A 13,637-nucleotide genomic window follows, 5' to 3' on the forward strand; every position below is an offset into this window, starting at 1 on the left:
TGCAATGACATAAGTTAAGTCTCTTACTATTCAAGGAAAATTATTTCAGTTCTGAACCTATATTCTCCTTCTACCTGTTCAGCTTTGCTCTCCACCAGGTGCCAAAACCTTTTGACCTCATCTATACGAATGTTGCCACACTACTGTCTGTGTAATTTCCCATCTAACCATCCAATAATTGTTCATAATAAATGTCCTGCTGCTTATCCCATTTCTATCCTGAGCATTCTAATTAACCACCTGTTAATTACTTCAGAAGCCACAGCCAGCTAGGATGGCAGGATGCAGGATCTTGTTCACACTAGCAAGGGAAGTCATATTATAAACTATGCTGTAAAAATAAATATTTTTTTGTACATTCATGCATGCTGGAACACACTTTTTTGTGAGGGAGACTTTTATCATTTTTTCTGAGATGAAAATAGCAATCACTTGCAACCACAGAGATCTGGAAGTTGTGAGAGATTTTGGGAATAACTTGCTTGGAGACACACTGTGAGATTTAAGTGGCTTGTTGACCCTCTGAATTAGCCTATAAAGAACAAAAATTTCTCCCAGTGTTAGAGCTCAGAAACCCTTTTGCACAGATAATCATTATTAGAAAAGCTTTTAATATGATCAGCTCAGACACCTGTCTAGGTGAGCTGTTTTTAAACAGAAATTTGCAGGCAGAATTTCTGTAATATTTGGCTAACTGTTCTGAAAGACATACATGTTGGAGAGCAGACAAGGTTTAGAAGTTGTATTTTGATCATAATAATAAGACATTATTTTGGAGCCTGCATAAATCCTTTTCTGTCTCTGGAATGAGGGAAGTCTGCTAAAAAGTAGTGGAAGTGTGATTGAAACCTTGTTCTCCTGAGACAGTGCCTCTAAATCCTTTTGCGAGCATTTTCAGGTTCTTTGTAGAGTGTAAAAGATAAATTATTTTGAGATAGTAACAGTTCTGACTTCTCTGAATGTAAACTTCCTCTCTCTCTGTCTTTGTGCTGTCAATTAAGATGTTGGTTGTATTATCTAATGAATTCAGGTACTCCTGAAAGACCTGACTGGACATTTGCACTTAGACTTGATTGACATTTGACTTGTGGGACTGAAGAAAGCCTCACAGATTGGTTAGATGATGAGAGGAGTGGGTGTTGATTGAACCACTCCTATTGATTGGATTCCCTGATGTGAATCATCAACCACAAAAAGGGAATGTAGCACGTAGTTCATAGTGGCATTAGAACCAAAGAAGCCATACATCAGTATCATCCACTGGAAATATTGGTCATTTTTTAAAAGAAAGGGATAGTGTTGCCAGGGACCATCTTTAAAAGCTTGGTTATTTTCAGGATCTCTCTTTTGTATTGAAGTTCTTGTTGAACACTGCCACCATTGCTCCTAAGTAACCCCTTTAACAGGTTGACAAATTGTGTCTTTATTTTACCCCACAGTATTTTCTGTGATTACTCCTACATTCTCACCATTCTAGAAATAGATTCATATAACACTTGAAAACTCATTTCCTCAGAATATTTTATTTGAACTTCAGATTCAGATGAGAGTATGTGATGACATGACACATGACGTGCCCTATGTTAAGCCCTGTCCAGCAAGATCTACACCCTGATACCAAGCCAAACTTCAAACCACGGTCTTCTTTGCAGTAATTTGTTTTATTTACTGCTCTCTAAGGACCTTTCATGCTCTGAACAATATGGAATTTTGTAATGAAACAGAAATTCTATTCTGGAAGAAATTTTTAAGAACAATATTCAGTTTGGCTTTTTTGGGTAATGTTAATTTCTTAAAATTAAGCAAGTGAGATGGAATTTAATGACTCACTCATGTGAATTCCTGCCAGCTTCCCAATCTGTGGCTCTTCTTTTTGGACATAAGTACGGTAGAATAAACAGGTTACCAGCAGGGCAGACAGATAATGTTTCTGAGTTTCCACAGCTCCATGCAAAGCCAATGATTAACTCCCTTTTTGTCTCTTGAATGAACACAGTATCTCCTTTGACCCTGTAAGTTCCCTTTCCACATCTTCACATACTTCTTTCATACCTTCTTTTTGGAAACTTCTGACATTTTGGTTCTAGATATGTGTAGTTGGAGAAGGATAGGAAATAAAAGGATAATATCTACAGGTCATAGCAGAGCCAAGTCCTTTATGAGAACTCTGGGCATCTGATTGCTGAGAGCTGTTTGAAAATCCAGCAACATCCAGAGCAGATGATTGTTGAGGTATGTATGACAGCAGAAGAGATGGGAGTTTTCAGAACACTTAAGCAGTTTCTAATACACATGTAGATAGCTTTCTTTCCCAGTTGCTATTAGCTAATCAGTTTGAGGTAATACCATGATTCTTATCTTCCCACAGCATGGCAATAGGGGTAAATCAAGTCAGCTCATATGTCTTCTTGAATTTCTAGCTTACAAGTGGTCAAGATTTCTTTCCAGCACACAAAAAAGTGTGTTTTCTTTAGGCTTCTCTTCCACCCAGGCCCTCAGTTGATCACAGGGAATCGAAAGGTTTGACAGAAAGTCAAATGATAGAAAGTCATTTTGCCATCACAGTTCAATAGAACCAATAGCTGCTATGAATTGAGTTTTAATTGTCTTCCATTCTCTGCTTTCACGATGAAGCAACAATGTTTGAAGAATGTTTTAATTTGTGATCCTGCTTTCATTAAATGTCTTAATTTGCAATACTTTTTATTACTAACTTCCAGCTTGGCCTCCCTTTTGTACAAACAGACTCTCCGTGCTACCAGTTTGTGCCTTTGAGGTCTGTCTTAACAAACAGTAATTTCATCCTTTATGTTAATATGACAGGATATCTTGAAAATGTAGTAGGAAAAGTTAGTCTATTCTAAGGTTTGACCAACTGATATTAAGCACTGTGAACTTCAGTCCCTACAAATAGGCTTCACTGTCCTCAGTTACTGTTTTTACTAAGAAGGTTTTCCTTTTCCTCCATCTTCCTGTTGCTTTCTGGCTAAAGGTTTGTTCAACCAGAATATTTCTATCTCATAAAGCTTTTATTTCCTTAACTTCACTATCAAACTTGCTTCTCTACCTTTCATTTCATTCCTAATTTCAATCAATATTAATTTGTTACTGTGTCATGACATTGAAAGGCGAATTGCACTGAGAGGGAAAAATCATTTTGTTCAGATTATTTCTCCATGGTTCCGTAATACAGTATAATATATATTACATTAAGAACTGCAAATTAGAACATTATTAATTTTTTTATTTCTGCAGAGATTAAGAGCTTGTGAAGAAGTAGGTTCTTTTAGTGTGAGCTTTCTTCACTGCTGTCGTGTGGAAGTTAGGGAAAGTCCAGCCCAAGCTGAAAGATGCCTGATATGACTTAGAAAAGATGATGCAGTAATTAATTTTAACAATAGACACTGGGCACTGAATGGAGTTCTGAGATAAAATATGCTCACAGTTCCAGTATGACTCATAGTAATACCTGATACAATAAAGCAATTTCAAAATTTATTTTTTTTTTTTAATTTTTAAAGAACGATTGGAACAAAAAGGCCAGCCTCCATCTCCCACAAAGAGCAAAGCAGAGCAGCCTGAGGACCTGCAAGATGATGCTGAGGGTAGGTGGTCTGACAGCTTTTCAGAGCTATTAATCAATTTTTCATTTTGGGGGGAAAGTTTTACTCTGAATTCTTGGGAAAGAACTGGAAAACTTTCTTTTATGAATGTTGTTTGCACATACCTAGAAAGTTCCTTTTGGCCTAGATCATGACATTGTAATTCTTCTGAAATATATTTCATCTCAAGATAGATTCAGAATGACAAATGCTGTTTTTCTGTGATGGGCTGCTAATTACTGCTGGTATAGAATGAGAAATGCACGTCTTGCAGGGCTTGGGTTATAGTGTGGTTGGTTAATTTGGTCAGGTAAATCAACGACCTGCTGCAAAACATGAAGCAATAAAATGCTTGCTTTCCTTTTCTACAAGGAAATTTCCCTGTATCCCTTTCCACTTCAGTTGCAGTGTTTATGGCTCTAGACCTTATGCACTGAATTACATCTATCCATGGTCAGAAGTCACAGGTGTTTAACATTAAGCCTATAGCGATGTTCCTGTAAGGGTGCTTTGCTGCACTTGAGTCTTTTCAGAGCAACTTGCCCATGGGTATGGACGTAAATGTGTTCTACATTGTTCTAAGATTGGATCAAAGTATCTTTTCTTAATCTGTATCTCATTGGAAGAGCTGTTAAAAGATGTTAACATCAAAGGCTGATTTTCAGAGTGCAGAGTTTCATGTTGCTTTTATCTGTGTGTAAGAGCAAAATGCCCCAATGCTGGAGAATTCCCCTTACATGAAATAGTTAAAAGGATGAACCTTAATCTTTAATCCATGACAGTTCCTTATCATGGATTCTTTTTGACCTTATGTTCCTCAAATGACATGGCTCATTCTGCACCTCAACCGGTGGCTCCATGATCTTCATCGTTTTGACCCAGCACTGTGCATTCAGCTCCTAAAATATTCTGACTGGGGTACAGTGCGAGTAATAAAGAGCAGAAAAATGTTAACATCTATCACTTTAAGTAACTGCTAGTAACATCCTGTCACTAACATTGTGACTGGTTGTTAATGGCAAGTACTTAAAGAAATAGCTGTCATCGCCTGGAAGGTGTGGGGAGACCCAAGAAATCTCATCCTGACTGCTCTTCTTTCCTTTCATGCTGCACTAAACCCAGCTGAAATTAAAATACCAGTTTTATGTTCAGATTAGAGAACTCAGTGATGACACACCACATGTGGATTTGTAGGCAGGCTAAACAGCTTGTGGGATTGGGGTGTCATTTTCCATAGTCTTAAATAGGCAAAACAAAACAATGGGTTTTATGATATATTTCATATTGGAGTGTGGGTAAAGGCTTTCACTGTATCTGTGTCAAAAAAGAGGGGGGAAAAAAGTGTTGCAAGATTGTAAGGTTTTCCTTCCATTGGAAAAATAACTGTTGTTGTTCCACTATTTCTGTGGCTTACTAGTTTACTGTGCCTGTCAGTGTTTCCTGGTGACCTACAGTTCACTTCTTGGAGCACAAACAAGTGCATTGGAAGAGTGAAGTAAATAGCATGGCAATAGAATGATTGCATTACCCTCGAGCTGTAAAATGCCTGAACTCCTTGAATTTGGTGCCATGCAGTAGTTTTTGCTGATGCAGAATTGAGGCTGATAACACATAATCACTGCTGCAGAATTTAATCCAGCCAGTGATGGAGTCCTCCTCTCCTTAGGCAGGAATCAGGTCTGTAATGTTTAGGATTTAATGTCTAAATTAAGCCTTGATGGTGGTTGTGGTGGGAGGGGGAAGGTAATTAAAGTGTTTGCTGAGGAAGGCTGGAGAAGCAACCTGGGTCATATTTCTGTGGCATTACCTGAGCCCCTGTTTTGAAGAGGAGTCAAGTCATTAGGCACCAGACACTGAATTCCTATAAAGCTGGCAAATGGGTAGAGTCTAATGTAACACACCTGTGAGCCATTCCCATCTCAGTAAATGGGATTTGCACGCAGTTGTCTGAGAATAGGATTTAGTTTCTACTGTTCTAATTATAAGCTGTTGGTTTTGACTACTTAAAATAGCTTTTAATGGGGAGCCTTCAAGATTACGAAAGATGTGAATCACAACTACATGTCTGAGTAATTTTATTTCTATAGGAGTTTGTCTTCATTTTTAAAAATCTGCCTCTTTCTTTTTTTCTCTTTTTTTTTTATAATTTCTTCATCTTCTTTTAAAATAACTTCTGAGTAGCTAATGTGCACAAACAGTCTCAAATAAAACACAGGAAAACCAAACTCTGCCTGAGGTCAATTATGTTGAATTTTCCTCATGGTAAAAATTGAAGTGCTTTGTGCTCAGCATATTTTAACTTTAGGATAGTTCACATGCTGTGGATAATAAAATTATTTATTTTTTTTTTAAAAAAAAGCAAACAAACAAACCCAACCCATAACCCCTAGCTGTTAGTAATAAAGGCAAGTCCAGAGATATTTATATTTAACATAAGATATTATGCTCTTCTTGGTAACGACCAGATATAAAATACTTTGCAAATATACACTGAGGCACAGTAGGATCCAGATATTTTTTCCTGTTTAGTTGTCAGTGTCCTTTTAGACTGAAGATGGGAATACAACTTGCTATTTTAACAGCCTCATGCATGCCCTTGTGGCAGTCTGTAAAAACTAGTCCACCGAGTTCAGTAATATTTCTGCTGTAATATTTTTCTCCCACACAACAAGCTGATTCATTGGCTTGAGGTAACGGAGCAATATCTTTTCAGTACATGTAAAAATCTCCACAGAAGATCATGGAATGCAAGCTCCTTCATTATTACCCTCTCTGCAATCAAGGAAAGTCAGATAAGTGGCTGTATGTAAGGAGCTTGTTTTGCAGTAAGCTAAAATAAACACTTGACATGCTAATGAAAGCAGTTTTATACTGAAACTCTAAAGTATTAATGGTGTCTGTTATTATGCTATTAGATATATTGTTCTCTGTCTTCAGACCATTGACAAAGAAAAGCAAGTGTGAACTCCACAGCACATTCTCCTGTCAATGGTTGTATTCAGTAGTTTTTCATTGTAGTGGGGGTTGTTGTCTGGGAAAATGAATAGATACATGGAGAAGCATTATTTACTGCAGGTTCCCTTAATTATTTCAGATTTGACACATGCAAACATACAGTGTAATTTTCTTTCTTTTCCTCCTCCCCCACTTTTCTGGGAGACTAAAATCTGCTGGTCATAATTTTGCCTTTCCTCTCAGTCAGGTGCACTTAGTGATTGAGTGATTGTAAGTCTCAGGTGAGAAGAAAATGTTTGGCTCTGAACAAAACTTAGCATGTCTTACTTCAGGAGCTTCATAACACAATCCTAAAGGAATTACGTAGACAAAATGGCAGTACTGGTCACGGTGTAGCAGCCATGAGTTAGCACAAATGCCGCAGGTCACCTGTTCTCATCCTTGCTGATTGTCACCAACCCAAAGCAAACCATTTTTACCAAGGTCTAACAAAACAAAAAATTTAAAATATTCCTTATTTCTCTTAGCTACATCCCCAAATATCCTTCTATATGTGCTGAATGGCAAGGTGTGTGATACTTGATACTGGGAGAAGCAAAACTGCCCTTTCCCTCCTTACGGGATTTCTCAGCGAGATATAAAATGGAGCCTGCCCAAGAGCTGCCCCATCCGTTACCATCATGGTCTGCAGGTGATCAATATTGTACCAAAGATGACTAATACATCTAACAGCAGCAGCATAAATGCCTGATCTTTCTCCTCCTCCAGGAGAAAGATAATCAATCCATGCAGCAAAAGCCATTTCTGTGCCTCCTGAGGTCAGGATCTTCCTTTCCCTCTCTCAAGGGATGTGAAGGCAGAACTGGAGCTCTGCAAGTTGTCTTGCTCCAGCCCCTCTTGTAAGTTTCTTCCAAAATGAATGACCACATCCTTCCTGATATATTGATTGGTCTCACGTGATCACCTCAACTGAGGCCATTGTATGTGCAAGTTTCTGGTTTGTTGGAATTGCTCATTCAGGATGAACCTTGTTCACTTCGTGGGAAGGAAAACATTGAGATGGATAAGTCAAGCCAGGAAGGTCACAATGAACACAATGAATCACCTTTAAGATAGTTGGTAGAGTTGGTTTCTTTGCCTGATGGGGTCATCACACTACCAACCCTTGAGCTTTCAAGGGCAACATCAAATGTCTGAAATCTTGCTCAGCAGTGTCAAGAGTTGAGGCTCACCAGCAGCCTCCTGCCTTGGTTAGAATCCATTGAGCTTCTTTCACAAGCAACATCAGTCTAGTGGTTGGAGTACATAGTAGAAATGAGGCAAAATGGCATGTTATCTTGATGATTTGTTGGTTCAGCAGGTCATGGCAATTAGGTAGGATGCTTACTGAGGAGACACCCTGACTCCTCTTCCCTTTTCCCAGAATATTTTTGTCCAATGACAAAAAGTGCATAGTGTTGAGACCATAAAATCAAACTAATTTTACAGCCTAGTCCTTTACTTGTTAGCTTAACATAAGGCTTCCTCATCCTTGTCCTCCTTATAGGACAGGATTTTTGCAGCTTTGCTGCTCACTCTCTAGTTTCATGGAGAGAGGCACAGTGTATACACCCACAAAAGTCAACAGTGCTTGGCTGGTGCTGCTTTCCTTCAGCGTGGTCTTAATCCACCTGAGGCTAGGGGGGTGCGTGTTACCATTACACATTCAAAGCATCTTTTCTAAGGGCCTTCTAGTACTATGCAGGCCTTATTGTCTCTCTTTAAGGTATGGATTAATATTAACTAGATTTGACTTCTGATTAGTTTTTAAATCTTCCTCGGTTTCTAGCAAGCAATTCTTCTATCATTTGAGAAATTGCAGCTACATTTCTTCTTTGCGTCCCACAGGGCAGTAATTTTCTTCAGTAAATTTCTACTGCACTCATAATCTACTGAAAATGAACATCTAGACACATAATTATACTTCAAAAACACATGCTGTCTTATTCACCTTAAAAGTGCTACTTCTTATTAAAATAGCTTAGAAGTCACTGTATTCTTTTTGCCACCAAGCCAAATCCTTAAATAAATTTTAAATTAAGATAAAAGTACTACAGAAGAAATTCCCTGGGAAGTATGTGTATCAAACATATCTGTAAAATGTTTCACCTTAATGCAGATTCGTTATGTTGAAAGTGATGCTATTAACCCCTGTCCACTTTGGTTGATAGCTTCTTTTTTCACTTCTTTTTGAAGTCCATCATCTGTCTTGACTGATTACAGCTCTCAGAATATCAGGTGATCACTTTCCACTTAGCCAGGGGAAAACCAATACGTTATTTGTATTTTTATTTGTATTTTCTCTCCAAGCAAACCCTTCTGAAGAGATTCTTTGTTGTTACTGAAGTGGCTTCTACTGTTTCATTAAATTGCCATGCAGTGGCTACACAAGATGACTTTGAAAATGCAGCTTATTTTGGCCTCCATGGGTGACCCATGGTGCTGTTGCACTGACCATTTACCCATTTGGGTTTCTTTGAGCAGCCAAATGCACGTGTGTTTAAACCATACCAGGCAAACAATTGCAGTTCCTGTTTTCACATTAGATGCTTCAGTCGGTTTTCTTTCTCCTAAGATGAGCTAAGGTGCAAAATACTACATTACTAAAGTGACTACTGCAATATTGTCAGAGAAGAATTATACACAGTGACAAACCAGCATACCTGCAGGGGATTAATCTGTCAATGAATTAATTTCTCATTTCTGACCATGATGTGAGTAACAGTAAACCATCGTGATTATTCAGGTCCTGTGTGGAAGTCAGGGCTAGTCCCTTAGTTCTGAAATACTGATACAAAGTAGTGCATGTTTTGTTTCATGTTTTGTGCTTTTTTTAACAAGTCTCTTCTCCAGTGTGGCTTCTCTGTCCATTTCTTCACTTGATTATACTGCTGCACCACATGATCTTGTGACTTGTATGCAAAAAAAAAATAAATAAAATAAAAAAAAATTATATAGGTCTCATGTTTTGTTTTGAATGTGGCTTGGAAAAGAAAGCTGTGCTGCAGTTCTTAAGTCCTGTGTAGTTACATAGTCCCTATACCAAGAAAGTATGAACAAATAGTAAATTGAAGTAATAACAATAAAATTTGAGATTGCATTATGCACCTTTCACATACGTGGTCCATTTCTTTCTCTGTCTCTTAAATAGGAGTGCCTCTAGGGCTGGCAGTCAGGACTCTTCCATTCTGCTCTGAGCTCTGCTTTTGCTTGCTCTTCAACATGTATCAGCTCACATGAGCAATTTCTGGCCATTTTTGTATACTATGATGAGAGGGATAATACCTGTGCAGCACCATGTGTGTATTTTTTGCATCAATATACCAGTTGTGTCTTGGTCCTCTATACAGACTGTGTATGAAGGTCTAGGCTGTGATGTCCATATTCTGGTTATGTTGGAGAGCTCAAGCTTCCAGGAGATGTGTGCTTACATTTGTTTTGAACAGTCATGGTTGCAGGTTATCAGAAAGAGCAATGATCATCATCTTTGGCAAGGACATTTTGGATGTGTCTTGCCAGACACCTGTATTGCAAAATCTGAGTCACACTGTATGTCAGAAAGAAGAATTATACACAGTGAAAAACCCATACTCCCGCAACATTCCCAGCAATGTTATGTATTAAGTGGCTTAGAACAAATCTGAGTGCTTGTATCTTCCAAGCACCTAATTTGATGCTGTAGCTGTTGTCCCCTGGTTCTTCCCTAGCCAGGAAAGGTATAATGAAGCTGAATTACTTGCCTTGTGATTCACGGAGGAGTAAGGCAAGGGGAACACGCCTACTGACTTCACTGGGCTTTACATTAGGCTCCTATATTTCTCAGGACATTAAATAAGTGAAATACAATAGTGTTATTTTTAACCTCTGAGATAATCCCCACGAGGTACAGTTTTCTCATTCTTTTCCCACACTCTCTGACAATTCCTGACAAAATGCTGCATGAAAATGAAAACCTGTTATTTATTAGGCTGACAGCTCTGCTAGGCTGGGTGCATCCACAGCAGCGCGTTCAGGTCTGTGGCTGCAGTGAAGGAAATGGTTGAAGCAGCACAGAGGGAAGAAGTCTCATACCTCCTTTAAACAATTACTGCAGATAACTCTTTGCTAACCTTTCATAAAATTTAACCCAAAGGGGTTATATACATATAGTGATTAAACCTGACCTAAATCGTAATTTAATTAAAATAAATTAAAATGCAAACTGAAAATGTTCAGTAACCTCAGGCCATCACCCTGATGCTTCATTTTAATGTGTTTGTAGTTCTACAATAATAGCCTTTGTGTGTATGTGCTTTTTGGTTTATGTCTGATATATTTTTGCCCCTGGAATAGTCTGAAAATGGTTGCAGGCTGTATGATCTTGAGCGTATGTATGGATATATGTGTGCTCTCTCACATATTAGGAATTTCACTGAAGTCAGCATATCTACTCGTGTGCAGAATGTAACAACTGTAAGATCAAGGCTTATTTTTTTAACTTCTTAATTAGTTTCCCTTGTATGCTAGAAGGACCTTCACATCATTAGTAGGATTACTATGACATTATTTTTGTGCTGTAAAAAACACAATTCAAAACTGACATTGTTTATCTGCCAGATCTTGGGTTGCATTTGCATTTGTCATGGAAGCATGGCCCAGCTTGGAGAGAGATTTGCAGGCCAGACCACGGGAGAGATTCACAGTCGCTGGATACCTGGATGTCCTGTTTAATGCTGGGCTGGCAATTAACTAGCTGACATATGCTCTCTATTAACCCCTCTCCCTTCCCCTAAAGGGAAAGGAGAGAGAATAAGGGAGAGAGACCTACAGGCTGGAAACTAAACTACACAGCTTTAATGAGACAGTAGTGATGAGGAAGAAAATAATGATACATGTACAAATATATACAAAGCCACTATCACTCTCCCTGCCCCGAATAACGCTGACTCCCCACCGGGGCTGCAGGGCAGGCCCTGGGAAAGTCCCAGACTGGGCTCCTGAAGTCAGCAGCAGACAGGAACTGGATGCAGGCAAACATGGATTCAGGAACACATGGATCGGGATCAAAGGCAGATGAACAGGTGGAGTCCTCTCAGGACACCAGCCACAGACGAAGACAACTTGACCCTCATGATCCCTCAGATTTATACTGAGTATGATGTGTGTGGGATGGAATACTATGGTCAGTTTTGGTGACTGTGGGTCTCAGGTGTGACCCCTTTCCTCCCTTTTGTTTCCAGAGCATAAGGTGTTTAGCAGAACCAAGCAGTGGCCTTGGCTATGCATAACTGCTATCCAGCAGTAATTATAAACATCGAGTGCTAGGAGTCCTAGAAGCAGACACTGACTGGAAAACATGCCATTAGTTTCAGCAAGTGCAGTTACTTGGAAGAGACTTAACTGAAAAGTAAAATTACTAGAAAGAAAATTGGTTCTGTCCTGGCTCAAACCAGGACACTGGAGGACCAAAGGATGCACCCAGATTCACATGGTAAATTTTCTGCAGGGATATAAAAGGGTCAAACCCCATGCTTGGACATGTGGCACTTATACAGATATATGAGAGTGGCAAACAAGATGTGAGCCTGAGGTGATGGTCCTCATCTCTTTTATTACTACTCCTGAAAGAAGGAGGTTGTTTGAAGGAACTTTACTTCATTGACACACTATGGATGATGTAAGTACAGTATACTTTCTCAGTAGTGAAAACAATTTATTAGCATTAATATCTAACTTGGAGAGGTAGAAGTAGTCTGGTTTATACTGGCTATGCAGAATTTCTTCCTTCAACTATAAATACATTATCTTAAATTCAGTTTTCTTCTGGAAAATGTCTTTTTTGTGCCAGCTTTTGAGACACTGACTTTAGCCTCAGCTCTAGGTACATCACTGACTGTCAAGAAAGGTACTGCTGAAGAGGAGTAGGTGTGTGAGCAAACCTGGCACTTACTCAGCTCTGAAATGGGAAGAGCCAAGAGGCCAGCAGGCTATTAATATTTTTTACTTGCCATGTTTGTCACAAGAACAGTGAGAGATGTAAAAGCCGTGTGCCTCCAGGCTTTTGCATTGAAAATGGGAAGAATACTAAAACCTACTCTGGCGCTGCTGCTAAGAGTTTGTTCTCTGGACTTTCATAGGGATCCTGTCCTAGCCCTCTCCCATTTGACTTCCAGCTTTTTATTTATCATTTCATCTGCCTAATTTTGGGGCTGCTACCGTAGCTGGTTTGTGAATGTGTGTGCTAAATACCTCTCCTTAACATAAAGTGAGCGGGCACTTGCAGAGTATCTGGTTTTCTAGTTGAGTTAGAAGTGCCTCTTGCTCTGCCAGCTTACTGAGCATGCTGATTGATCACTGTTTAGCCTTTTTTCTACCAAACATAAATGAGGATATGTATCATTGGGAGGGGTGTGGGATTTTCTTACTGATCCCATAGAAAAGGGCCAAGAGGAGAAAGCAAGTGCTGACCAGGCAGTAGTCAGGTTGGCAAGGGAAAGCAAACTGTATCTCCAGAAGTGGGTATTTTGAGTCTGATGTGCTTATTTTGTTTGTACGGTGCTTCTGTAATTCTCAGACTCTGCTTTTTTAACACTGACTGCCATGCTGGGGAAAAGAAACAGATGTTGCCATTTGTCTTTTGATGTGGCTCAAAATAATTTACATTTGCTGGCCTAAAATGACATGACATGTCATTCGCCACTTTTTTCTATCTCCTTTGGAATGAGTGACAGATTGCTGTTCAATTACTAGTATAATAGAAAATCAGATATTGTAGGGACAGCTTTTACCTAAAGGAAATGCAATTGCCAACTGCTGCAGCAGTGGAAAGAGAAGGATGGCAGGAGCCATCCAGTGGAAAAGACATTTTTATTATTAATGTCATGGGCAAGACTCAAGGGAAATGCACTGGGTCTGGTTTTTCTGCCAGGAGAAAAGGAGAGCCAGGGGTGAATAAAAATATGGTGAAAAACTGGCTCGCTACTCTAGTAAAATATATTTGCAGCTTTTTGCCTTGAGCATGTGCTGCTTAAAGCCTTTCTATTTGCGCTGCACCCAGCTCCA

The 13,637-nt window shown here is 39.1% G+C and overlaps 1 protein-coding gene across 7 annotated transcripts in view; it reads left to right on the forward strand.

The window, feature by feature from the left end:
• The window catches only part of MACROD2 (mono-ADP ribosylhydrolase 2), an 890,240-nt gene that overhangs the window by 814,785 nt on the left and 61,818 nt on the right, over positions 1-13,637 (forward strand). For 5 of the 7 annotated variants that reach the window (XM_051613309.1, XM_051613311.1, XM_051613305.1 and 2 more), the window contains one exon: positions 3,522-3,605. The exons of the other annotated variants lie outside the window; for them this stretch is intronic. In XM_051613309.1, coding sequence (XP_051469269.1) covers positions 3,522-3,605 — 84 coding nt within the window. The remainder of the gene's footprint in view (positions 1-3,521; positions 3,606-13,637) is intronic. 7 annotated transcript variants of the gene reach the window in all.

This window comes from Apus apus, chromosome 3 (assembly GCF_020740795.1).
Source record: "Apus apus isolate bApuApu2 chromosome 3, bApuApu2.pri.cur, whole genome shotgun sequence".
In the NCBI taxonomy this organism is placed as follows: domain Eukaryota; kingdom Metazoa; phylum Chordata; class Aves; order Apodiformes; family Apodidae; genus Apus; species Apus apus.